Source organism: Budorcas taxicolor, chromosome 15, assembly GCF_023091745.1.
Source record: "Budorcas taxicolor isolate Tak-1 chromosome 15, Takin1.1, whole genome shotgun sequence".
NCBI classification, from domain to species: Eukaryota; Metazoa; Chordata; class Mammalia; order Artiodactyla; family Bovidae; genus Budorcas; species Budorcas taxicolor.
In genome coordinates this window covers 52822285-52849686 of record NC_068924.1, presented here as the reverse complement: position 1 = coordinate 52849686, position 27402 = coordinate 52822285, and the positions used below count along the sequence as shown (strand labels likewise).

Sequence of the window (27402 nt, the reverse complement as noted above, 5' to 3'; positions counted from 1 at the left end):
GACGGCGCGGGACCTGAGCCGGGTGGGGGTAGGGGCGGAATCTGGAGCTCGCCCCGCCCCTTGCTTGTAGCTCGGGTGGGCGGGGCCTCATACTGGTCCCGCCCCTACTCGGGAGGGGCCGTGCTGGCAGGCGCTCAGGCACTGAGCGGCGCTACCCCGGCTCTGCTCGGCTCCGGCTCAGACTGCAGCTCCAGTGGGGGTGGGCGGCGGGGATGACAGCGGTGGTGGCAGCGGCTGCGGCGCGGGACTGAGCGAGCAGCGAGCGAACCGAGGAAAGAGGAGGAAGTATAGCCGCGGCCCGGAGCTCTGGAGTCAGCTGCCGCGCCGTGGACCGCCCCATATTGCAGAGCCAGCCGAGTCCGGACCTAGAAAGACTTCCCCGCAGGCTCCGGCCGCCGCGGCTCCGCGCTCCTCGCCGGCGCCCTGCCCTGCCCCGCCTGCCCCAGCCCCGGGTTCCGGCGGGACGCTCCCTGCTCCGCGGTCCGGGGCGTGTAGCCCGGACGCCCCGAGCCCCCGACCCAGATCCAGTGCACCGGGACGGGACGCTCCTCGCCCACCATACGGCTCCAGGGTTACGAGATCGCTCGCAGCCTTTCTGTAGTGTGTGTCGGAGCCCCCAGCCCTCCGGCCAGGGTTAAGGCGGGGTGCACCCCAACCCCCTGATTGAGTGCAAAGGAGTCCGGACGCCTCCAGACTCTGGTTCCCCGAAACCCGGACCTTCTGCCTCCTCTGATACGGTACTTCGGACTTGGGATCCGTGCGAAAGTCCAGGAAGCCCCGGCCTGGTCCAGATCCCCGTGAGGGGTCCCAGGAGGGCTGGACAGTCAGACTGAGCCAGACAGGGTTGGTGCTGCGAGTCGAAGCTACCACCTTCCTGCCGCCCAGACGAGGGGGCTGAACGCTTGCCCCGAAGAGAACACAAGAGAGAGCCGAGAGCTGCAGGTGAGAGCCCCGGAGGCCGAGCAAAGCCGGCCTCCGACCCCATCCTGGGAGCTCCGGGGCCACCTGCGGGTGTGCAAGGGGCGTAAGCTGCAGCTGGAACTGGCTAGGAGTGGGGCGCGGGAAAGGGAGGAGAAAAGGGGAGAAAACGGGCACTTATTGAGCGCCCATTGTGTGCGGGTCCGCGCCCCACCCTTGCGCAAAGGATCCCTCAAATGGCTCACTCCCACTGCGTGTGATGAAAGGTGCTGTGTGCTGTTAAGAGCGCTTACAGATGGGGAAACTGAGGTTCATCAGGGTTGATTGTCCCTGCTCTTTTTTACCCTGGTGCTGAGACTGGGGAGGAGTGTTAGGCTGGAGAGGGAGAGGAGCAGAGAATGGAGAGGAAAAGAAAGGAAGTGCATAGCTGCCAGGCAGGAGGTGGGGGGGGAGGGGTCAAGGTGGGGCCACCGGGCCAGCGGAGAGCTGATCCTCAGGCTGGGAGGTGGTCTCTCCTGGCCTCTTTCCCTCCCACCCCGCTGTCATGTCACCTCCCAGGAAAGGTGACCCAGAGTTGAGAGCAGAAGTGTGAAGCTTACCAGTTTCACAGCTTCCCTCCCTGACAACTGCCCCGTCCCCTGTGTGCCAGGATCCAGCATCTCTAAGAGGCTAGGAGGTCCTGAGACGCTGCTTATCTGCTAGGAGAACACACCATAGAGGTCCCCAAGTCAAAGCCTATCAGAGCTGAAGGAGATGAGGCCCTCAGCACTCACCCGGTGCACATGCTTAACATTGGAAAGGGGGACACTGAGGCCTGGGGACAAGGGGGTACCAATTGTTGAGGTCCTAAAGCAAGTGACAGGTTGAGCCAGAATTACACTTGAGAAAAACCTTTGCAAACATCCTTCAAGGTATCCACTCCGCTTCCCTGGTTAGCGTCTTCTGGATGGGTGGCTGGGGTTTTCCCACCCCTGATGTAAGGTCTCAGTGACCACATATGAGGCTGTTGTGAGAATCCATGTGGTTGGTGCTGGGGCCTGAGACAGACCAGCAGCCCCACCGCCTCTGGCCCAGACTTGAAGTCTGACCGCAGCCTCTCCGAGTCCGGGGAACCTGCAAGACACCTCTGGTCCGTGAGGGCAGGGGTTTGCACAGGTTCCCAGGGTTGGGGCTGCCGGGGCGAAGGGCACAGTCCCAGGGGCCGGATTCCCAGGCAGGGGTCCTGTTTCCTCCTGGGGTTGTGCATGGAGAGGGATGTTGTGAAAGTGCTTGGCGTGGACTCCGTGGGCTCTTGTTCTTGGTGGGGAGGGAACGTGGCCTCAATAAGAGCCCTGGTGGCCTTGGCTGGGACTAGTTAACCCCTGCTGTGCCCAGCTTCCTAGAGTCGAGGGGAAACCACCTTGGAAAGCCCCTGGGAGGTAGGGGAGGGTGGAGTGGTCAGCTGAAGACAGGAAGCTCTCAGTCTCTGAGGGTGAGTGTTTAGGGGAACTGGAAGAGAAAGTGACTGGAGGGGCTTGGGATTCCCAGCCCCTACCTTCCCTGGGGGTTCAAATGCTCATAATAATCCCACATCTAAACAAAGCTCCTCTTTGGTGAGATAATCTCACGCCTGTGATCTCATTTCATGGTGGAGTAGAAAGGATCTGGAACACAGAGTGAGGCAGAAGAGGCTGGGGTGCCCCCCAGGGGCCTCTTGGATGCATCCGTGGCTCCACGCCTCACCTGTAAACTGGAGTCAAGGCAGGTGATATGTTACCTGCTCAGAGAATAGGGCCATCTCGTCCAGCCGACTGTCAAGTACTAAAGAGTGGTGTTTGCCAAGACAGGGCTTGTTGCTAATGGCTACCTTGTGTGGGAAACTGAGGCTCAGAGAGGTCAAACCATCTGCGCAGAGCCTTTGAGTTTGCTTCAGGAACTGAGTGCTGACTGCGTACCAGATGCCCTGGAAGGTGTCCGGATGGAGAAGGGATTATGGGGACTAGCACTCAATGGGGCGGGCTGAGTGCACGGGCAGACAGCAGTGAGTCACACCAGGCAGCAGAAATCTGCTCTGATTCCTCCCACTGGCCATGTGGTGTTGGGCAAGTCACTTCACTCCTCTGAGCCCCAGCTGCTTCTCTGTGAATTAGAACTCCTCTTTTACAAGGTTGTTGTGAGGTTTAAATGAGATATAAATATACAGCACGTGGCCAGATAGCTATTTCCTTCCCTGTAAGAAAAGGAAGCTTGAATTTTTGACCAGAAAAGCCAGAGAAATTGTTAGACTTGCCTTGGGTAGGAATGGAGGCTACTGTTGTAGGTTCACAGACCTGGATTTGCTCAGCTGTAAGGGTCAGGCACCCCTGGGCCACTGCCTTCATCCTATAACCCTTTTGAATCTGCTTGGGGGCCCTGGCAAGGGGGCTTTGGGTTCTGACCCCTCACCTCAGGGCTGGTGGCTCCCTTCAGGGTTGGGGGGAGTGGGTGTTCATTCCCTCTGTCCCATTGTCTGGCCTCCCTAGCCACAAAGGTGCAGTAAATAATTTATGGCTACCCTTGCTGGGAGGCAGCTTGGAGAAATTGATTGCTCTGTGTTCAGCTGGGTTTCTGAACCCCACCAGAGGATGCAGGTTGTCCCTGTCAGTGCTAGATCAAGTCTTAGATACGGCAGAAAGGGGCGACAGGAAAAGAGTGCCCTGTTATCAACCCCAGCTCTCTTAAAGGGGGCAAGGTGGGCCTGCAGGAAACAATGGAAACCAAGCTAGACGAACAAGTATCAAGCTGCTGGGCCCCTGATGCCAAATGGGTCAGGAGGGGTGGCTGGGAGAGGCTCTTGGGGACCAGAGTAACCCGGAAGGCTTTATCAAGGAGAAAGGTGTCTAGACAGGGGCTAGAGGCAACTTGCTGTAGAGAATAGTGGTCCTGACATCAGCTCAAGGTTGAATTCTGGCTGTGCCACTTACTTATTGTGTGACTGTGAGCAAGGCACCTGCCCAGCCAGGCCTCTGCTCCCTCCTCTGTAAAATGAGGTTAGCTACAGGTAACTGTGAGGTCATATACATAAAGATAGCCTGATAGGCATTTAATGAAAGAGTGCCTCACTGTGAATGTGAGTCACAAGGTGGTCTAATGGCGAGAAAGATGAGCCGGTGTAATAAGCAGGGAGGTGGGGAGAACTTAGAGTGGTGATGAATCTGTGGGGTCAGAGAGGGGTGTGAATAAGTGGGGTGGGTGGCCAGATGGTGGAGACCCTTGAATGCCAGACAGAATTCACACTGCAGAAAGCATCACAGGGCCCCATTGAGAACCCTCTGTGACTCTTTCTTACCAGTAAGATGGAGACTAGACCTCTTCGTGCATTCAAGGTCTTGCCCACCGAAGCCACTGCATGGACCCCTGGTCATTGCTCACCACTGTTTCCTAAACACATCGTGTGTGGCCCCTTTGTTTATGGGGTTCCTCCCATCATCCATGGGCTTCCCTGATAGCTCAAATGGTAGAGAATCTGCCTGCAACGCAAGAGACCCAGGTTTGATCCCTGAGTCAGGAAGATCCCCTGGAGAAGGGAATGGCAATCCACTCCAGTATTCTTGACCGGAGAAGTTCATGGCCAGACCATGGGGTCGCAGAGAGTCAGACCCTGAGTGACTAACACTTTCACTTTTCTTCCCCATTATCCATACCATCCTCCGCTGTGCCCACTTCCCCATCAGTCAAGGCCCAATTCAGAACATAAATCCCCCCCACCCACTCACCCCCCACCGAGAAACATTCCTGGATTACCCAAGCCTCTGGTCACACTGCCTCTAAATCTTTCACACTTCATAGTAATAGTATAAACAATTCCTACCATTGCATCCCACTTTACAGTTGGTAATATGCATCCACATACTCATTTACTACTACTGTGATGGTGATATGAGCAATTGCTAATGCTCTTGAGTACTTGTTCTGAGCTAGACACGGTGCTGTTTTACAGACCCTCATTCACAACTCTGGGAGGAAGCTACTGTTAGGCCTCAGAAACTAGGGCTCAGAAAGGCTCCTTGTCTTGCACAAGGTCACACAGCTAGATGGTGGGAGAAGTCAGGAGTGCGCTGTTATCTGCGACTGAACAGACAGCACAGCAGCTCTTAGATGTCCTGCCTCTTCAACTCCACCCAAGTACCTCGAGAGCAAACTGCACATGTAAAAAGCCTGGAAAGGGTCCTTCTTCCCAGGGCTAGGGAAGGGCAGTGCTGGGCTGAGCAGGGGGCCCTGGACCCTGCACTGGCTGGCTGTATGACTTGGGGTGAATCAGACCCGTCTGTGGTCCTGTTTCCCCGGGTCTGTGGGGAGGGGAGTGGAGTATCCGAGCTTCCAGAGCTCCAGCCTTCTGCAGTGTCCTTTGTGACCCTGGAAGGTAGGGGAGGAGACCACAGCATCAGAGCCAGAGGATGTGGTACTATGGGCGGCTGTGATTTTTGGCCCAGGCGCTGTCTGGACCAGCAGGCTCTGTAGTTAGCAGCTGCCTCCTCCCCCTGAAGGAGGGAGGCAGCCTGGGCTGCTGGAGCATGGTCATTAACTGGGCCGAGACGACCCTGTGATTGGGAGCCGGCTGGGCCAGGTCGGGTTGGCAGGGCTGGAGGCAGGCGGGCCTGGTCACAGTGGGGTCACTGGCAGGGCAGCTGGCTGAGCAGCTGCCTCTCCTCCCTTTGTGGCCTCCAGGGCAGGACCCACGGGGCACCAGAACTTTGTCGGCCAAGGCTTGCCCTTCTTCCTGTGGTGGTCGTGGGAGTGGAGCAATGAGGGAGTGAGCCAGGCCTGAAGATGTCTCCTTCTAGAAGCTTCCAGGACTCCTCCTCTACAGATCTACAGCCCTTACTTGCCTGCTGTGGTCTGTGGATTGGGTTTATGTAGGTCTGCTTCCTTTGCTAGCCAGTCAGAAGCAGATTCTCTGCCACCCAATTCTCCCGCTGCTCCCAGAGTGCCTGGCACAGAGTGGGTGCCTCTACCCCGTCCCAGGAGAAACAGTACAAGCTGCCCCTTAGGCAAGTTACTCAATCTTTGTACCTCTGTTTCCTTCTCTATAAAATGGCACCAGTAATCACAGTGTTGCAGGGGTTAAATGAAACAATGGCAGGCAAGTGCCAGGCCTGACACACAGACTCTGCCAGCATGAGGCCCCTTGCCTGTCCCCACAGTTGCTTCGTGATCAAGTGACTCAGTAAGAAGCTGATGGAAGAGCCCAGCCACTGAGGCTGGGAGGGAGGGTGTGCCAAGCAGCAGGGAGGGCTTCGCCCTGGAGGAGGCTTTGCCACCTGGGGAGGACTCTGGCAGATCATCCGATTTGGAGAACTGCCTTTCCCACCACCCTCCCAGTAGGTAGGCCAAGTTCCAGGCAGAGGTCAGGACCAGGAGGGATGTCCAGGGACCTGGTCCTTCCCAGACCTTCACAGCAGGAATGACCCAGTTGGGAGGAGCCGTCTGGAGTCCAGGTAGCAGATGCTGAGCAGAACGAATCCTTCCTTTAAGGGAAGCAGTGTTCATTTGGTCTCCCTCTCTCTCTGCACACACACATGATTACATATTACAAAACATAACATGACTGGCGATTTTGGTCCGTGGGGGGAACAGACATTCAACAAGTAAACACAGATACAAAACCTCCAAATTGTGAAGACTGAGCTCCCAAGGCGGGGGCCGATCCCATGGACATCTGTGGATGGTTAGAGGGCAATTCTCAGATCACAGCCCAGGTGCACACTTTCTAGCCATGTGACTTGGGCAAGTGATTTAACCTCTCTGGGTCTCAGTTTTGCCATCTGTAAAATGGGGACAGTTATAGTTGTGGCGAGGATTAAATGCATTATTCATGTAAAACACTCAGAAAAATGCCTGGCACATAATAAGCACTCAGTGCATATGTGCTGTTGTTGCCTGTATCTTGAGCATCTTCTGGAGTCTGAAAGAATAGGTGCTCAGCATGGACATAGGGAATGAGTCCCAGGCACAGGGCAGCTGCCCTGGATAATGAATGAATATGCGGCCTCTTCAGGAGGGGAGAACACAAGCAGTGGCGACACACAATGTGGCGGAGGAGGCCAGGGGCTGGGTTTGTTCAGTGCAGGGCAGAGGTGGAGTCTGGAAAGGCTTCCTGAAGGTGGTGCTCCTGGAGCTGCATTGAAAAGTATCACTTAACACGCATGCACACACACCCTGGTATCACTGTGCACGCAACAGTAGGCACAGGCTCAGAGAGGAGTGGTTCCTGTCCAGGAGGAGTCCCTGCCTGGGCAGACCCTGGGTCTGCTGGACTCCACAGGCCTCCATCTTACCCCTGCCCCATGCTATCTCGCCACCTGTGACATCCTCCTGGAGGGCACCAAGGAGGCAGGTGGGAGGAAGTGTGGGCCGAGGTCTGAGAGCCTCAGCTCTTCCCAGGCCTGGGACCAAATCTCCAACGGAAAAGAATAAACAGGCCTTGCTTGGAGTTCTTTTATCTTCTTGCTCCCAAAGCACGCCCACCGGCAGAGGTGGTCTTCCAGCGTTAATCCTACAGCTGTTTAGCTTTTGAATGAGTGAACTCTATGTAAAAGAAAAAAAGGCCTTGAAGAATTTGCCTCACCCTCCTACCCTGGAGGCTCAAAGAGAAACTTTTCTTCCACTAACAAAGCAGCCAGGACCCCCCAACTATCTTTTAAAAAGTTCACCCCAGAGGCACCCTAAAGTCAGGGTCCCCTCACGCTGCCTGCACTCACAGCTGATGCTGGGCCCTGAGGACATGACCTTGGCCCTTCTGTTTTGCCTGGTTTTTGCCTCTCTTGTAAAATGAGGTCAGAGTAACAAAGCCCTTCTTTCCTTTATAAGGTGTAGGGTGGAAGAGGTTATAGTGAGCATCTGGGCCCATGACTCTCAAATTTGCTGCATACACTAGAATCACTGCAGAAACTTTTAAAAGGCCTGCCTGGTCCCCACTCCTGGGGCAAGACCTACACAACAGTAGTTTTTAAAGCTCCCCAGGTGATGTCAAAGCACAACCGAGATTGAGAACCACCTGGCCACCCTCTGCAGCGCGCCCCCTACCGCATCCCCAGGTGATACCCGTACATCCCCGAGACAAGGAGCTCTTTGCTTCCAGGGTATTGCCCTCCCTGGAGAAACAGGGACTGGAAAGACTTTGCAATCTGATAAACCTAGATTCCAACACCCCTCTGATCCCTGCTTGAGTATCTTCTCTGAGCCTCAATGTCCTCATCTGAAAACAGAAATAACTTCTCTCTCTGAAAGGACCATGGAGACCAAATGAGGCCACGTGCAGGAGGCACCAGTGCGGCACTGGCCATGCCAGCAGTGTGCAGTCGAAGGTCACAGACAGTGGCGGAGCCTGCTGGGCTCTGGATAATGGGCCCCCTGGGCTCCCCCTGCGCTGCTCCTTCTACTGGCCCAGCCACCTGAAGCTGGGTCTCGGAGACGGAGGCTGGCGTGGGGCGAGATCAGCAGCCAGTCTTGGGGCCCTTCCCATCCCCCTTCTCTCTAAGAGATAAGACAAGGCAGCAAGCATTTTGTCTTGCTTGGTTTTGTTTTAATGGCCCAAGAGTCAAGCTCTCCTTAACAATGAAGCCTTGTCTGAATCTGCTTGTTTTTCCAACCCGGACACCCAGTTGCACCGCCTGCTTGAGGCCTCCGTCCCACCTGGGAGAACTAAAGAATGCCAGAGGTTTTTTCCTTTTTTTTTTTCCATCTCGGGGAGGGTACTGGGGAGACATTGGAGGACTCTGTGTGGCCCTCACGAGTAACTGACCCCATTTAAGTCAGCTGCCTCTGTTGAAAGCCAATCCAAGAAAATTATTTCAGGATGGTTACCAGGATGGGTTTCAGAAGCAGAGAAAGTCACTTTTGAGCCCTGGCTTTGTCACTTACTGGAAATACAACCCTGGGGGAGTCATTTCAGCTTTGCTTTTTGAGCACCGGTATTCTCTTCTGTAAAATGCACAAATAGGATGTGGAACCTCCTTGGGGAGGTTCTGAGAAGTGAATGAAGTGCTTGGTGTATAGTACACAGTGCCTACCATGTCATGAGTGCTCACACTGGCCACGGCTGTCCTCACTGAACTCTGCCTCCTGCCTTCATGGCCCAGTCCTGCTCCCTGCTCCCAACCTGCTCTGAGTGCTGGCCCAGGCAGAGAGAGCAGAGGTCTGCACACTTATAACATGCACCCCTGCAGACCCCTATTATGTAATCATTTGTTTCATGCACATTTAGAAGGGGCTCTGAGGGGGAAAGAAAGACTGCAAAAAGGGGTCACTGGCAACAGTACCTGGTCTCCTCTGCTCTGGCCCAGCAAGGTAGGGTGTATGAGCCCAGAGTGAGCTGCTCAGACAACGGGGTGTGGCAAACCAGCAAAGGGAGCACAGCTGCAGGGGGCCGGTTCCTGCCCAGGGCTGCAGGTGCCCCAGGAGGAAGTGGTCAGCTATCAGGAGAGAGGCTCTGGCCTGCAGGAGAGAGACCCAGGTAACCCAGGAGCCCCAGTGGTGGAATAAAACTTCCACTCCCTTCCTCCAGTCTCCCACTGGGGTTTCCCAGTGGGTGAACCTCCCAGAAACCAACAGCAGATAACTCAACACCTCAGCCTCCAGGGGCCCCGATGCACAGTGGGCTGGGCCCAGAGAGGCAAACAACAAACGCAGGGCTTTCAGGCAAAACCTATGAGGTGTGCTGGACTCACCCTCCAAGGGATGCAGTTTAAGGCTCATCTTTGATACTTGAGTTTATCCCTTTCGAAGGGGATCTCAGCCCCCACCCCAGAGCATCCCATCTTCCACAATCCTCTCCGAGAGGAGTGCTAGGGGCACCCATCTTTCTATTTCTGCCTCACCAGCAGTGCCTGAGCACCCCTTTGAGACTGGTGCTCAGGCCCCTGGCCGCCATCCCCACCACTTGGCCCAGCTCTGCTGCCACTGGTCCTCAGAGGACCTAGCTGTGAGTTTCCAGCGTGTGTCTCTGTCCCTTTTGGTCAGGAAGCATGGAATAGTGGTTAGAACACAGGCTCTAAAACCGACTTTCTCCTGAAATCCTGACTCTGCCGTGATATGGCTGGGGGATTAACTGCTGTGTCCCTTAACCTTCCTGTGCCTGGGTTTCCTCATCTTTGAACTGGGAATAGCAGAGAGTACCTCAGAGGGTTGTTGTGAAAATTGATGAGTGAATGAATGGAAAGTGCTTGGGATGGTGCCTGGTGAGCAGGAAGTGTCCAGGAAATAACGGTCTTTACCATTATCACAAATAAGACAGTGGGAGCCCAGTACTCACGATGTGGCCGGACCTTTAATGAGAGGATGGGGACTGTCACCGCCCTCAGTCTAGACTCTGCCCCGGTGACGAGGCCTGTGACCGTTCCCCACGGCCTGACCCCGTTGTGGACACTTATCTGTCAGTTACCTCCCCCCTCCCCAGGTCCTCCCCTGCAAATCACGTCCTGTGAGAAGTGGCCTCATTCTATTAAGGCTCAGTGTCTGAGAGCAGTCGCCAGTCCCCCCACAGATACCGAGGGATGACTGTAATCAAATAACTGATTTAATGTGATAAATGCTCTAAGAGGATGTCCAGGGTGTTTTGAAAATCAAAATGGATATTTGGTTTTTTTCTGCTTGCGAATAAATGGCTTATTTGTCAGAAAAAAATAATAAAAGCAGTTGGATGAGATGTCCCCAAGTTCCACCACCAAGTCTGCATGAAGAGCTGGGAGGAAGAAGGCTTGGGTGTCGCCACCCTGGAGAAGCCCCAAGGCTGGGGTGGCAGGGAATGGTTAGGGTGTGGGTCAAGTCTCTTCCTCACAGGGCAGGGCAGGCTGCTCTGAGCAGGATACAAGCAAAAACACAGGAGCTCAGAAGAGAATGAGAGAAGCCGGGGGGCTTCATGGAAAAGGGGGCATTTGAAATGAATCTTAAAAAGATAGGCTAGGAACTCTACTGGTCTGAATTGGGTGGGAAGGGTGTTCTAGGAAGAGGAAGCATAAGGCACGGAGGCGTGGCCCTAGGGGCTGCAGCAAGCAGAGCGCAAGGAAGATACTCTGGGGTAGAGTGATGCTCCGGGGTGGAATGATGCTCTGGTGACACACAGGACTTCTGGAATCAGACAGATATGGGTTTGAATCCCTGCTCAGTTTCTTATTGAATTATTTCTTATTCTTTGACTGTGGGCAAGTGGCCTGGCTGCTCTGGCCCTCTGTTTCCCCAGCAGTGGAACAGGGCTAAGCCCTCCCAGGGCCCGGCAGTGACTTGGAGATTGCTGAGCGCAGCTGGAGGAGCCAGGCCTCCCCTTCACTTGTTGCTGCAGAGGAGGCAGGGACCTCGGGGCTCACCCTGGCCCATGCCTCTTCCCCCTAGATCAGGCTGCAGGTAGCTTCCAGGGTGGTCTTACCAGGGACAGCCGTATCTCAGGAGTCAGGCAAAGGCTATGGGGAGGCTGGCGTCAGATGAGCTCAGGTGCATAGTCAGACAGAAGATGTATCGGGCCATATTGCGTGGAAAGTGTCTGGAGGCCTTTGGGGCATGGCGTTGTGGGGACAGCAGGGCAGTCCTAGAATGCAGAGCCCTCTCCTTAATAGCTGGCCACCACTGAGCACTCCCTCTTCTCCCAGATGGAAATCTCCAGCTTCTGAGGCTGAGGAGGAGCAGCGAGATGCCAGGGGTGGGTGTGGTCGTGCCTTGATCTCAACCGGCTGCCGTGTCAGTCCTGGCTTTGCAGCCCAGCTCTGCCTCTTTAGAGCTTTGAAGACATTGAGTAAGTTACTTACACTTTCTGAGCCTCAGTTGCCCACCTAGAAAGTAAGGGTAAGCAGAAGCAAAGGGTAGCCACACTTACCTTCCAGGTCTGTTTTGAAGCTAAAATGAATTTATGGATGGAATGCGTGCATGCGTGTTAAGTCACTTCAGTCCTGTCCAACTCTTTGTGATCCCCTGGACTGTAGCCTGCCGGGCCCCTCTATCCATGGGCTTCTCCAGGCAAGAACACTGGAGTGGGTTGCCATGCCCTCCTCCAGGGGGTCTTCCCGACCCAGGGATCGAACCCGCATCTCTCATGTCTCCTGTGTTGGTGGGCGGGTTCTTCACCACTATCGCCACCTGGGAAGCCCTGATGGATGAGATAGCATCTTGTATTTTCAGAAAATATGTATTTATTTGGCTCCTTGGGATCTTCCTTGCACCATGCGGATCTTTCATTGCGATAAACGGACTCTCTCTAGATGTGGCATTTGGGCTTAGTTGCTCCAAGTCATGTGATTCTTAGTTCCCTGGCTGGGCATCCAACCTGCATCCCCTGCATTGCAAGGCAGACTCTAACCACTGGACCACCAGGGAAGTCCAAGCATCTTGTATTTTAGAAGAGACTCCACAACCACTTTCATCCTGTTTCCTTTCTACCTGCACTGTCCGTTTCTAATGCTGCCTCAGGAAGTTCTTTCTTGTATCTAACTTAAGTCCACTATGCTGCAATTGGAACCTCCTTCCTTTTGTTGAGGCCTGTGCAGAAGCAGGCTAAGCCCTTTCTGTACAGAAATGTGCCCGTCAGTACCTGCAGTGAGTGAGGCAGGGAACAGCAGAGCAACTAGGTGTTGGTTTCCAACCTCTGTCTTGGGAGCCCAGTTGTCAATGGCCAGAGCCTACTGACCAGCATGATGTGGGTGTGGGTGCCTCATCTTGACTGTTTTCACTGTTCTTCCTCTCTGGGTTTTATCCATGCTCCAAAACGGGGACCCAGGGGTAGTGGAGAGTGCTCTGGGCTAGGTCTCGAAGGCCTGGGTCTCAGCACCCACTTGACTCCTGACTTGCTGTGTGGCCGGAAGCCAGTTAGCAGCCTCTCTGGGCCCCAGTAGGTCTATGAGGATGTCTGTGCCCAGGGTCCCAGATGTCTCCAGTAAAGATGGGTGCAGTTCAGCTGAAGCCCCCCTTTCTCTTTCTCATTTACCTGGGCTCCCACCACCCTGGGAAGTCAGCAAATTAGGGTCCTGCTGATGGCAGTGGTGGTAGGAGCTAAGCTCACCTCTCAGGCCGGGGCACGTTTAAGGTTAGACAGGGTCCTCCCTGGCTGCTTGAAGATCAGCCCCCATCATGAACGACACAGTAACTATCCGGACTAGGAAGTTCATGACCAACCGACTGCTTCAGCGGAAACAAATGGTCATCGGTGTTCTTCACCCTGGAAAGGCAACAGTACCTAAAACAGAAATTCGGGAAAAACTGGCCAAAATGTACAAAACCACACCAGATGTCATCTTTGTATTTGGATTCAGAACTCATTTGGGTGGTGGCAAGACAACTGGCTTCAGCATGATTTACGATTCCTTGGATTACGCGAAGAAGAATGAGCCCAAACATAGGCTTGCAAGACATGGCCTGTATGAGAAGAAAAAGACCTCAAGGAAACAGCGAAAGGAACGCAAGAACAGAATGAAGAAAGTCAGGGGGACTGCAGAGGCCAACGTTGGTGCTGGCAAAAAGGAGTAAAGATTCTGCAGTGACTGTATCTGTGGTGATTGTGCAGATTTTTCATGAAAGAGAATAAACTAAGACCTTTTACAAAAAAAAAAAAAGTTAGACAGAGAGTGGGGGTGGAGGGATTCCTGGTGGGTAGGGCAATGCCTGCCTCCTCAAACAGGGATTTTGAGAGCCTGGATTTCCTTCTACCCACCCAGTTAAACTCATCCCACAAAAGGTCAGTTATATTTGTCGAGTCCCTCCTCCGAGCAGATCCTTTCCCACGTGAGGTCTGTCTGCTTTAATCCCTCTTTTGTGGGTGGGGAAACTCAAGGCTAAGAGAGATGAGGTGACTGGCTTGTCACTGGGGCCAAGGAGCTGCGGGGCTCTTGACTGTCCAGCCTCTACCCCCACTCACACCAGGCCAGGGTATCTAGGTCCTCAGCAGAGGAGGACCACAGGGGTTGTCGTGCGTGAGGCCATTTCCAGTCTGGGAGGGCACTGCATGGGCTGTGGGAGGTTGCCCAGGGCTCCTGGGACTACCGTTTTCCTGGGAAGAAGTTGGTCAAGAGGTAGAGGGATCAGGAACCCAGGAGTTCTGGGTTGCAGCTAGTTCTCAATGCTCCTGTGAACTTCAGTGTTTGTTTTCCTGGAGGATCCAGACTGATTTCTCTTTGGTTTTGGTCACAGGATAGTTTAGCTTTTATAAAGCAGTTTGCTATTCGTGATGTCACCGAACCTTAGCGGCCATCTGTGCGAGGCAGCGTGGGACTTGCTTGCAAGGGCCAGAGAAGGGCAGCTCTGGAGTCAGGCAAACCTGGGTTTTAATTCTGGCTCCCGCCAACTCTCTGCCCTCAGGCATGTGAGTAACCAGCTGAGCCTCGATTTGCTCATCTGCAAAAGGGACAATCGTTCCCCACCACGAATAGCAGCAGCTGTCTTGCTGGCTGTGTGCATTAGATAAGGTCTGTAACCACTGGTCCAGTTCCTGGTGCAGAGTAGTACTTTCAGTGATTTTTTTGTTTTTAATTTGCCCCACTTTTTGGATGGGAATGTGGAGGCTCAAAGAAGGAAGGTCACTTGCCTGAGGTCACATGGTGATTTAGCTTGGTCCTCCAGAATTCCTGTCTGTGGCTTTTTTCTCCAACACCTCCTTCACTATCCTCAAGTGACCCAACACTTCATTAGTCTATCCAGGTCTTCAATGTGTTACACTGTCCGACGAGGCCTTCCCCCCAGCGCCTAACAGCACTTACCTGGCACACAGTAGGCACTTTCAAAATGTCAGGACTTCCCTGGCAGTCCAGTGCTTAAAATTCTGTGCTTCCACTGCTGGGGGATGGGTTCCATCCCCAGGGAGCTAAGATCCCCAAAGGAAAGAAGAAAAAAAGAAAAAAATTAGTTTGTTCTGTGCATGAATATGTTGATGAGTTGGTATAAAAATGTAAAGTGTTAGTTGCAGTCGTGTCCGACTCTTTCCAATCCCATGGACTGTAGCTCGCCAAGCTCCTCTGTCCATGAAATTTTCCAGGCAAAGATACTGGAGTGGGTTGCCATTCCCTTCTCCAGGGGATCCTCCTGACCTAGGGATCAAACCCAGGTCTTACTGCGTTGCAGGCAGATTCTTTACCATCCGAGCCTATTTTTTCAGGCAGCTAAGGCTTGTATCCCTGAGGTTTCCTCCTGCTCCCTGTTCCCTTTTAAAACAACCGTGTAATAGTTTGGGTTGGAAACCTTTTCGAAAAGGAGTGATGTCTTCCTTTCCCTGCACAAGGCCCACATGGTTAACTTCTTGGGATGGTGAACACTGACTGCTTTGCTCGAAGAGCCGAGGCCAGCTGAGACCCCACAGGTTTCCTGCACCCCATGACCCGGGACTGCTCACTTGTTCAACAACAGTTTCTGCCTTTGTAGGTTCCTGACTCTTCTCTCCCTGACCCTTTATTTGCTGCCCACAGATCTGCCTCCAATGGTCCAGCACCTCTTTTTCCTCCCCTCTTGCCCCTGTGTGTATTTCCTAATTTGCTGCTTCTACCAGTTGGGGACTGAGAAATGGGACAATTGAGCTTATTAGAATTGCCTCATTGATTCATTCACTCGTAGCTATTCAACTAGAAATTTTTGTCCCTGGGTCTTGCATCCATCATCTATCCACCCTGATTGAGGACCTCTGCAGTGGCTTGTGATCAATCAAGGCATGACCACACCCTCCCAGGAGCACACACAGGTATATCATGGTGTACACAGCACAGGACTTTATAATCCACCTTTGCCTGCAGCAGCCCTGAGAATAGCATTATCTCTGTTTTGCAGACAGTGGAAACTCAGCTCAGCTGGAGGAGGTCCCTTGCCCAGCGGTCAGCAGTGAGCACAGAAGTGCAGTGGGAATTCAGGTCTCCAGCCTGGCCTGTTACCTCTTCCCTCTCCTGTGCTCTGTTTGCAAGCCCTGTGATGCCCCATTCATTTACTGCTTCTGTCACAAAGCTGGGGCAGGATCATCTGCCTCTGGATTGGCCTGCGGGGAGTGTGGGCTTGCCTTTAGCACACATACTAGTCCTGTAGTCGGCTTGGGCCCACCATCTGGTCCACACTGCCTGGACTGTGCTCTGCGGAGCCCTGATTCCCTGGGATGGTTCTGGGTCCCAGGACGCATAGATTTGGGAAATGTAAGGTCACATAGCTCAAAACAGGACTTCTCAGGGCCTTTACTGTGTTGATATGCACAAGAGATCCCCAACCTGTGGCACAGGTGCCACCAGCCTTTCCCAAGCTTGCCTGAACATGTGGCTGCTTTGTTGCAGAGCAGAGTCTGGGGGCTGATAGCCTGGAGAAAACACAGGGGAGAGTTGATCTGTATACCCTCACTTTCCAATTTGGCACAGAAGGCTTCAGCTAGAGCTTGTTTCTGCCCCGGGCAGTTGGCCTTTTGAGAGAGGATCTGCGGGAGGACCATTTGGCCCCAGGAAAGAATTGGTAATAATGGTGGAGTTTCAGGCAACAGGAGGAAGAGAATGGTGGAGATATTTTGATTCTTTCATCCACCAAACACACATCTCTCAGACGTCTTCTGGGTGCCAGGCGCACAGCCAGCATTTGGAAATGCCAAGATGCATCTGACTAAGAACCTTTCATTTCATTTCCTTGTGCCCACTAAGGGTTTTTAAAGAAAGATAAATACTAGCCCTAAAAGAAAGAAGTGTTTTTGCTTTTGTTTTTTATTGTTAGGGGTCTTTGTGGGAGGTCGGTGGGTGATGCAGCTACTGCTGAGTTCAGTGGCTCTGTAGTTGCTGGTCCAGAGGTAGGTGAGGGAGATAGTTCCAAGAACATTTACCCTAGACAGAGTTAATATTGCTCCCATATTACAGATGAGGAAACTGAGGCTCAGAAGTCAAGTTGCTTACCCATTTTCACACAGAAGGAGTTCCTTGATGTTGTCAGGAGTGAGGGGAGGCTCAGAAGAGGGAAGGAGCACTTCCCCTGGGCTCCGTTGGGCTGAGCTGGGCTCAGGAATCTGGGGTTAGTCTCTGCACAGAAGAGCAGAGGTCACCTGGGGGTTGGAGGGGTAGACAGGCTCTGGCCAGCCAGGAAGGACATTCTTGGAAAGGCAATAGCCTGAAGCACAGGTACAGAGGTGGCAACCAGGTAAGTTACACCTTCTGGACCCTGTGTAGAGCCTGGGGTGATGGAGGCAGAGGGAGGAGAGGTGCGAGATTGGAGATGGGGCTGGAGAAGCTGGCTGGGCCGTTCACAACGGTCCGGACACCAGCTGAGTGGGAGCACCTTGAGGGCCAAGCCGTTCATCCCAGTGTCCCCAGCACCTGGCCGCTGCCCACCTGGAGGTTTGTGGACTGACTGGACTCTTCCATCATGGGATCTTGGACAAGTCCTTTCCTGCTCTGGACCTTGAGTTGCTCATGCTCACGGCTGGGCTCAAGGTCACCTAGCATGTCCCTTCCAGCTCTGAAGGGCTCTTGGGAATTCTTGGCATGTGTGCAGGGGAGGACCAGACTGTTTCTCCCCCAGCTTTGAGGTCTCCTGGGAAGCCCTAGCAGGGCATGGGCCAGACATTTGCCAGGGCAGAGGTCAGGCTGACTCAGCTGGAGGAATTCAGTCCTCATTCTCTCTTCCTTTCAGCATCCAGTCTGCTGAGCTCAGGATGAAGTGCCATGGTGTCCTCACTGATGGCTCTTCTAAGGACCCAAACTGGGTGGCAGAGGGGAGTTGAGCTAGACAGGGGTTGTGGGTTGCCTGCATGAAGCAGCTTGGTGCAGGATAGGGAGCTCTGCTTCTTCCTTCTGTGTGAAAATGGGTAAGCTACTTGACTTCTGAGCCTCAGTTTCCTCATCTGTAAAATGGGAGCAATAGTAACTCCCACACTGGGCTTCTATGAAGATTCAATGAGATAAAACTTGTGAAAGCATATAGTAAACTGACCCTCACTGCCCGCAATCCCCCAGCCCTCTGGGGACTCACCCCTTTCCCAGAAGTACTCCCGGGTGGCCACTCGCTAATCTCCGTGCAGGCTTCTGTAGGGTATACTTTATCCAGGCCAAAGCAACCGGAGCCCATGAATTATGTACATGTTGCACAGGCAGGCCAGGCCTGCATGTTTGCACTCCTGTGTATGTGTGCCTTCTGACAGGAGGAAAAGCAGTGCTAGGTCCTGGGACCAGACACCACCCCTCCCAGCTGCACCCCAGAGGCCTGCAGAGTGTTGAGTCTGGCCCCTGGGAAAGGGTGGGGCATGTGTCAGGAACGCTCCCTCCTCAACTTTTCTGTTCTGCTCACAGACTGGATCCAACAGGCTTGTCTTATCTGGGGGACTCTGGCCTGTGTCCCTGAGGGCAGAACAAGACTGTCACCCTCCCTCCTCTCTGCTTCCCAGGAGGTGTCAGTGGGAGCAACTCAGGTCTCTGGTGTGGCTGCTGCTTTATTTCCAATCTGGGGGCCCTGCAGCCTGTCACACAGAGTGCTTGGTCAAAGCCACCTGTCCAGGGTGGGGGTGCAGAAATGTAGGGCTGGGCTGCACCCAGCCTCCATTCCCCAAGAGCTCTGAGGGTACCTCTCAGTGCCCTTGTTCCTGAGTGGCTCCCAGAGGGTATTCCGGCCCCACCAGGGCTGGGGGTTGGAGGTAGACAACTGGCATCACAGATGTTCCCTCCGCTTCCATTGGCACAGGGTTGGGGGCAGGGGAGGGGGCGGGCAGGAAGAAGGATATAGCGAGGGGGCAGCATAGACTTAAGGAGTTTATTGAAAAGAGAGCCCAGTGGACATAAATATCTATTCTCTCCCACCCCTCTGGCTTAAAAAGCCCTGACACACCTGGATTCTTGTCCTAGCTCCACCCCTTATGTGTGCAACCTTGAGTCTGTGACATGGCCAGTCTGAGGCTCAGCCTAGGCTATAAAGCTTTTGAGATTGGTGTGAGGTCATATCAAACTACCCAGCAGGAGGGACACCTTCTGGTGCCAGGTACTTAGTAGACCACTGATTTGCAGAAAGATTTAGTTCTAGCCCAGAACAAAGCAATTGGTTTTTTAGATACTTGGTCTGTGATCTCTCTCTAAGCAGGAAAGAGGAAATTTCTCTTAAGCTCCATAAAATGATCAGTGCAGCTTAGATACATTCTCCACTCATGAGCCCAGCAGGGGAGGCTCTGAGTCACCTGGGCATTCTCTCTGGGATGGGGCAGCCCTGACTCTGCGTTCTTGCCAGTGGTCTAGGGCGAGTCCCTGACCTCCTTGCTCCTGTAGAAGGAAGGTAAAGGACGCCTAACTCTCAGCATTGTGGAATTACCTATACAACTCTATTGAAGGACTTCCCTGGTGGTCGAGTGGCAAAGCCTGTGCTCCCAATGCAGGGAACCTGAGTTCAAGCGCTGGTCAGGGAACTAGATCCCTCATGCCTCAACTAAGAGTTTCCATGCCACAGCTAAAGATCCCTCATGTTGCAACAAAGACCTGGAACAGTCAAAAAAAAAAAAAACACACACACACTCTATTGGAAAGCAAAAAGCACCACTGATACATAGTGGGTGCAGGCCAGTGGCTCAGAAAGCCAAGGCTGTGTTTGTTCCCTGTTCTGGTGACCAGCAGGCTCTGTGACGCCAGCTCAGTGAAGCTTCGTTTGCTTTCCTTAATGGGACAGCTGGTTAATTAGCCTCTGAGTATTTCTGACAAATGCCCCTGTGAACTGACCAACACTGGGTCAGCACTCGCCAGACCTTGTCACTCCTTGTGCTTAGCTGGCCAGCTTTGGGCATGAGGTCATGACCCACCATCCCATCCCCTGATTCTCAGCTCGTCCCTTAGATGACCTGATGGAGCAGTTGCTGTGCTGGCGACGGAGAGCAGGACACAGCTCTGCCCCTGAAGCCTGGTTCCGGGTGGGCAGAAAGAGAGGATTTAGAGAAGGATCAGTGGCAGGGACCCGGTCAGGTCATGGGGGACAGTCAGTGGGAACAGTCCGGCTTGGCTCTGTTACCAATTCCCTGTGCCTTTGAGCACTTGACCTTTCTCTCTCTGGGCCTCAGTTTTGCATCTGAAAGAGCATGTTGGGGAAGGTGGACCCAGGAAGCTGTGAGCTAACATGAAGCAGTGTGAGTTGAGGAATGATCTCTGAAGCCAGCCAGGCCTGGAGTTCTCACCCTGGCTCCTCCATGTCCCAGCTTTGACCTTGGACAGGTCACCTAGCCTTTCCAGACCTGTCTGACAGGTGTACGCTGGTCCTGCTGGCCCAGGGCAGACACTGATAGTGTCTGGTGATGCTGGGCCTCAGGGCAGCTCCGGCCCGTCCCCACCTCCTCTCCCTAGGAGGAAGTTCCCTAGGAACTCTTGTGCCCAGCAGATCTGGGGGGGCTGGGGAGTATTGCAGATCCCAGCGCTGAGTCCAGTGGGCTGTATGTGATGCTCTTGCCGGGGACTCCAGGATCAGGATGGAGCCAGCCATCCTCTGCCTCTTAAAGGGAAGGGTGGGGAGTGCGTACTCTAAGCCCAGCCTCGGATCTTCAACAGCACCTTGGAAACTTGGTCATTTAGAACCACGGAATCTTTCTGTCCCCAACTCTTGGAAGCACTGAATCATGGAACCCTAGAATCTTGGCTCTTTGAAATCAAGACTTTAAGAAGCAGACTAGACTCAGAAGTAACCTCATGGATCCTCTGATTCACATCTCCCTCTAGCCCAGGCAACCCCTCTGTGGACCCCTGGTCATCCCCAGGGTCAGGGCGCCCTCATGCAGGCCTCAGGCTTGAGTCAGGTCACCAGGCTGCCTGCCACCTCCTTGTGGTCATGACTGACCCCAGGCCCATACACCAGGGGCTGGTAGCACTGACAGGCAACTGGGAGGGAGCTCGGCGCTGCTCAGCTAAGAATAGAAGGCTTTGTGCGATTTAAGTAGCAGCCTGATCATATCAGGTCTCTCAGCCAGGCCTCAGAGAGCTTAGGAAGCAGGATCTGAGGCTACCGTGAGTCGCCTCTGGGTGAGAGAGGGAGAGGGTGAGTTAAAGGTGCTGGGGCAGCCACTGGGCTTCCCTGGGAGTTCTCTTCCGTTTCCACGTGGTGATGATTTGACTTTCCATCAGGCGAAGCTCTTTGCTCCTCCCTTCTCCTCCCTGCAGTTGGCTGGGGAGCATCACTCAGCGTTCCCCTAGGAACGCTCAGGAACATCTCTTCTGGGAAGAATTCAGACAAACAAACCAGCCTCTGAGAGGAACAAACAGATCGATGAAAATGGCATCGTCTGCAAAGAGAGCTGATGATGGCGGCCATTTATTAAGCACCTACTGTATGCCAGACCTTGGACACAGCGTTTTGTGTCCTTGCCCTCTCTGACCCTCACAGAGGAGGTATCTGTGTCCCCGAAATCAGACGAGGACACTGAGGCCCAGGTGGTACTTGGCAGAGCTGGGATTGGGACCAGGGACCGTCCCACCTTGTCTGTTCTGGGGACAAAGGATTCCTGAGTTAGGGGAGAGGTGAGAGTCGGGGTTCTTGGAGAGAGCCCTGGGCGTGCAGGGGCTCTATCCCTCAGCGCAGTTGTGTCACCCCAGTACTGGACTGAGAGGTGGGATTGTGATCCTATCACAACATAGCAGGCACTGGCCCCTGTGTGTAGAGTTGGAATGAAACCAAACCCCTTCCTCTTTGAAGTGGGTAAAGGCTGCCTAGGGCGGGATCGTGAGGCTGCCGCCTCTTTTTAAAATTTTAATTTGTGTATTTGACTATACCAAATCTTAGTTGCAGCATGTAGGATCTAGTTCCCTGAACAGGAATTGAACCCGGGCCCCCTGCATTGGGAGCTTGTAGTCTTAGCCACTGGACCACCAGGGAAGTTCCAAGACTGCAGCTTCTGATTCTTGCTCTTTTGACCAGTAGTGTCCTGGTGCCCTTCTTGGCAGGTCACTGGTACCTCCCACCTCCCCTCCCTCTCACAGATTATTCCCAGTGAGAACTGGAAGGAATTCTGTATAACCTTCTGATTGTACAGATGGGAGAACTGAGGCCCCTGAAGAACAGGGATGGCCTGAGGTCATGAAATAAGTGGGCCTGGGAACATATAGTAGGTGTTTCTTCAGGCCAGGCCAATGCTTGTTCCCCTGTGGGGTGCTACAGCTGTGTGGAGATCATGGGGGCCTGGAGTGGGCTGGGGATCTCAGCTGGATCTCAGCTGGATCCTGAGAGTCAGGAAAGCAAGGGCCAAAGGCCCCGAGCCTTTGCTGTATGCCCCAGACTCATCTATGCTTGCCCCAACCCTGCCCAACTCAAAAGTCCCCTCTTCCATGAAGCCTGCCTGGACTCTCCCCTCAAACCTCTCCTAATCTCCCTATCTAACCCAAGAGTGGGATTGTGGTTCAAAAAAACACATAACTTAAAATATACTATCTTAATCATTTTTAAGAATACTGTTGATAGTCTTAACTGTATTCACATGTTGCACAGCAGGTCTCTAGAATGTTTTCATCTCAAACACCTGAAACTCTATACCCACTAAATAATAACTCCTCATCCTCCCACCAGCCCTTGGCAACCACCATTCTCCTTTCTGTTTCTATGAATTTGATTCCTGTAAATACCTCATATAAGTGGAATCATGCAGTGTTTGTCTTGTTGTGATTGGCTTATTTCACTTGGCATAATGTCCTCATGGTTCATTCACGTTGTAGCATGTGATAAGGTTTTCTTCCTTTTTAAAGCCAAATAACAGTCCATAGTGTATATATACCACATTTCGTTTATCAATTTGTTTGTCAATAGATCCTTAGGTTGCTCCTATCTCTTGCTGCTATGGAAAGAGCAGGAGTTTTGAGGTTGAATGAGCCTGGGTTGGATTCCTGGTTTCCAGCACCGGTTGAGCGGTAAGTCTGCTATTGCTATTGGTCACTTGATATTGTACCAGATTAAATTGCTGCAAGGATTAGAAATGGTGCACAAGAAAATGCCCCAGCATGTGGAGAGCCACCAGTGAGTGGTAGGGGGATTCATTCTTGTTATCTGCTTTCCTCCTAGGCACAGATCCCTTTGGGGGTTTGTAGGACCCACATACTGAAGTTCACCTCAACCTCCATCCACCAGACCAACTCAGCATCTGGTGAGTCTTAGAACAATGTCACTGGAGGTGGCCTGGATGGGAGGGGAATTTGGAGGAGAATGGATCCATGTATACGTATGGCTGAGTCCCTTTGCTGTTCACCTGAAACTATCATAACATTGTTAATTGGCTATACCCCAATACAAAATAACAAGTTAGAAAAAAACAACAACAACAGTGTCATTGGAGAGCACCTGGGACCAGAGAAGGTCAGGGACTTGTCCAAGTTCACACAGCTAGGCCTTGGCCATGCCAGGGTAAAAATAAGCTCTCCTGCCTCCCAGCCTGGCACCTTCCCATTGCAGGCTCCAGGATCCACAGCTCTTGTTCTTAGGAGGCACTGACTCTCCAGGATTGATCCTGCAGCGTGCAGGGCTGAGGGAGGTGGGGAGCAGGGAGGCAGGCATCTTAGGCTCATCCATGAAGGGCAGAGGTGGGTGGCATCTGCCAGGCTTCCCTCATCACCGCCTTCTTCAGGTGACAAGGGGGTCATGTCCAACTCATTTGCATGGCTTGGGCTCATCTAAGGCCCCTGCCTTGCACCTGGGAGCTTGCTCTGCTTTCATTCACACTCACTCGGCTATTCTTTGCTCATCCCTTCTCTCGGTCGTTTATTCCGCAACCACAACCTGAGGCCTGCTGGGAGCCTGGAGACCAGTCAGACAGTCAGACCTTGCAGGCCCTTAGTATGGCATGGCAGTGAATAGTGTGGACTCAGGCTAAACTCCCTGGGTTCAAATCCTGGTCTGCTGGTTGCTAGCTCTGTGACCTTGGGCAAGTTGCTTAACCTCTCGGTGCCTCAGATTTTTCTGCTTTAAAGAGGAGATAATGATGTTCTAGTTACTACAGTTATACAAGAAATCACTCCCAAACATAGTGACTTTATGTAAGAACAATCACTTGATTACTGCACAGTTTCTATAGCTCAGGATTTAAGATGGGCTCCGCTGAGCAGTTCTGGCTCAAGGCTCCCCATGTGGTCTCTGGCCTTTGTTGCTCTCTGAGCTCATCTGTGCTTCCCCACAGTATGCATCCCATTTGATGACCTGGCCTTGGAAATCTTGTAGTGTTACTTTAGCCATCAGTGCTAGCCCTCCCAGATTCAAGTCGCAGGTAATAACGTAGACCCCACCTCTCCATGGCAAGAGTGGCAGAGTTCTAAGGAGAGTGTGGGGGCTGGGAGTTATTAGTGCCAATGTCTTTGGAAATACAGTCTGCCAGAAGTGTAAGAGTAAGATGAATCAAAACACAGGAAATATCTAGAACAAAGCCTAGGCATTGTAAACAAATGGTAGCTATACATAGTCAAGGGTGATTTTGACCAGATGCAATTACTCGTGATATGCTGACTTTAGGACCTGACACCTGCTAACTGGCAGTATTTCCCATTTAGGTACTGAGGGATCTATAGGAGTTCAACAAGCCGAGGCTAGTGGGAAGGCATTCCATGCAGAGGGAACTGGCTGTGTAAAGGTGTGGAGCTGGAGAGTGGAGTCCCTGGGGCAGGGACTTAGCCCCACTTGGCTGGGGCTCCCATGTGTGGGAGGCCAGGATGGTGAATTGAGGCCGAGTTGAGAAGAGTTCACTATTGGGTTGGCCAAAAAGTTTGTTCAGGTTTTGCCATTTGGCCAATCCAACATAAAGGGTTTGTTTGATGCTATGGGTCCCAGGGAGCACTTGGGTGAAGTATGAGGGGCTGGAGTGCCCCCTTGCAGGAGCTGCTTCTGAGCTGGCATCAGCAGGACTGGGGCGGGGCTGTAGGGAGAGAGGACAGGAATGAGGGGACTCATACCCAAGTGTTTGCCTGGGGTGTTTGCATCAGCTTTGCATGTGCTGTGCACACCCACCCGGCTTGCTTTCCCACCCCTTCCAGTATACTGGATGCGTGTGTGCATACGTGCTCAGTCGCTCAGTCGTGTCCGACTCTGCAACCCCATGGACTGTAGCCCACCAGGCTCCTCTGTCCATGGGATTCTCCAGGCAAGAATACTGGAGTGGGTTGCCGTTTTCTTCTCCAGGAGATCTTTCCAACCCAGGGATTGAACCTGTGTTTCCTGCATCTGTTGCATTGACAGGTGGATTTTTACCCCTGAGCCACCTGGGAAGCCCAGTATATTGGATACTTTGCCGTTTAGTCTCTGCTTAGATTGGCTCTCCTGCAAAGGAAGGTAGAAGGTTGCCACCCTCTGGGAAGATGATTACTTTGGAGGAGGGTTCTGAAGGATCCTGGCAGCTGGCAGGGCCAGAGAATATCCAGTGGCCACCTCCTCTGTCCCCACACCCTCATGGAGAACAGCCCCAGCACCCCGCATTGTCTCCCCTTCCTCCTCTGCACATTGCCGGGTCCAAATGGAACTGACCCTGAGGGTCGTGGTCCCCAGCCCTGCTTACATCACAGATGGGGAAGCTGAGCGCTGCTGATTTGCTCCACATCCCATAGCAAGTGAATGGAGGAACCCACGCTTGCCCTCCAAGTGGCTGTGGCCACGTTCGGTGGTCCTGGGGGCTCCTCCCTGCCAGGCTCTCCACTTGCCACTCCCCATCTGCCTCTGAGGCCAATGCATCCCTTCTGAGGGCGGTCATGGCTGGGAATATGATTTCAAGGAAAAAAAAGAAAGTCTTAGCAGCCATATGGCCCTGCGTCACCTCGTCTCTCTAAGCTGTGGTTTTCTCATCTGTTAAAAAAAAAAGCGTGAGAACACTGGCCCCAGCTGGGTTGTCTTAAGGATTAGATGAGCCCCACATGCTGACCTCTTATCTTTCTGATGCTGGGGCTGCACGTGGAAGGGAAGCTGCCAGGGGTTACTCAGATGGGATGCTTGAGCTAAGATTTGGAGGCATGGCAGGGCTAAGGCTGAAAAAGGAGGGGACCTTAATCCTGAAAGCTCTGAGCTGTGATTGAGCTGTGCAGCCCTCCCCTGTATATGAGAAAGTGTCCAAGGGGAAGATTGGGGTGCTGTCCCCTCTGGGGGGCAGCCTCCTCCCCCTAGCACTGAGAGGAAGGATGTGATGAGGGAGGGCTTCCTGGAGGAAGAGTTTGTGTAAACTAAGAGGGAAGGAAGAACTGAGGCAGATAGTGGTTCTCTGGAGTCTGGCCTTCCCCAAGTCCCTGAGCTGCAGCTGTGAAATCCAGCCCTGAGCCCTTGCCGAGCCAACCTTGACTCCTGGAGCCCATGATGCCCAGCGAGGCTGGTACTCCAAAGGAGATAGTGGTCCTAGTCCATACTGCTTCCAGGAAGCTGTGTCTATGGGGCCTGTCTGTGCATCTGCACATACTTCTGCAAGCCCGTGTGCTGGTGCTGAGTACCCATAAGTATTTGCCTGGGAATGCACTCTTGTTGTATTTTTGTATGTCTACGTGTATGCATTTGCAGGGCCCATGTGACACCTCCTTGTAAAAGCAGACAGGTTAGAATGCGTCTAAAAGGGGACAAGGAGATCAAACCAGTCAATCCTAAAGGAAATCAACCCTGAATATTCATTGGAAGAACTGATGCTGAAGCTCTAATACTTTGGCCATCTGATGTGAAGAACTGACTAATTGGAAAAGACTCTAATCCTGGGAAAGATTGAGGGCAGTACTGGGAGGCTCCCGGAGGAGGTGTCTCTACCCAGAGGGCTGGCTGCAGACAGCAGGGGCAGAGGAGGTGGCCAGGTGGCAGCCCGGTGCCGTCCTGGGTTCTGCCAGCCCCAGGGCCTCCATCCACACTGGGTGTGGGGAGGATTGGGGGTCCTTACCCGCAGATACTTTTTTTTTTTTTTTTTGCCTCATTGTGCAGCTCATGGAATCTTAGCTCCCCAACTAGGGGTCGAAGCTGGGCCCCCCACCAGCACAGTCCTAACCACTGGACCACCAGGGAAGTCCCCTGTGAGTACTTTTGACCTCCTAGGAGGCAGAAACCCTACAAACTCAGAACATCCTGGTAAACCAGGTCCCAGGTTAATGGTTGAAGCTTAGGACTGTGCGGGGTTGGCCTCACATTGTTTCGTCTCCATTGCTCACCAAAGTGACTTCATAGATGCTTCAAACCAGCAAGGCCTGGGAAGATCAGGACATTGATTCGCTTGCTTCCAAGGGTCCATGACCAACCCCATCCCTGGACCAGCTCCCAATTACTGGGAAGTCCTTCCTCTGGATCTAACCTAAGTCTTTCCTGCTGTGTGCTCCCTTCTCATGAACTTGTTCAACCCTGCTCTGTGGAGCCAAGCTCATCAGCAGGCCGCTTTGAGTGGCGGCCAGTATTTTTACAACTTGTTTTCATGAAGTTGATTTGAAGTCTTCCTGCATTCCCAGAATGTCAGACCCGCCCTGATTCACAAGGATTGACCAAAACAGGATCTGTGCCAACGACAAGAATCTAAGGACTTAGTCATCCCCCTTGGATCATCTTCATATTCTCCTGCTTTCCTTCCAGTAAAAAAATAAAAAGAAAGGTTAGCTCAGATGGCCAAGGGGA

General features: G+C 53.1%; 2 protein-coding genes across 2 annotated transcripts in view; both read left to right on the top strand.

Moving 5' to 3' along the window:
- The first annotated feature begins 810 nt into the window (after positions 1–810).
- The window catches only part of GDPD5 (glycerophosphodiester phosphodiesterase domain containing 5), an 87842-nt gene continuing 61250 nt past the window's right edge, over positions 811–27402 (top strand). The window contains exons 1-2 of the mRNA XM_052652521.1: positions 811–942; positions 22864–22945. The gene's annotated coding sequence lies outside the window, so the exon portion shown is untranslated. The remainder of the gene's footprint in view (positions 943–22863; positions 22946–27402) is intronic.
- Positions 12991–13386, top strand: LOC128060185 (40S ribosomal protein S24-like). The gene has a single exon (XM_052652522.1). It carries the CDS (start codon positions 12991–12993, stop codon positions 13384–13386), a length of 396 nt encoding a protein of 131 aa, XP_052508482.1.

What these genes read in the sequence shown, in the direction of transcription:
- LOC128060185 (XM_052652522.1), top strand. Translation starts at nt 12,991, where the DNA reads ATGAACGACACAGTAACTATCCGGACTAGGAAGTTCATGACCAACCGA.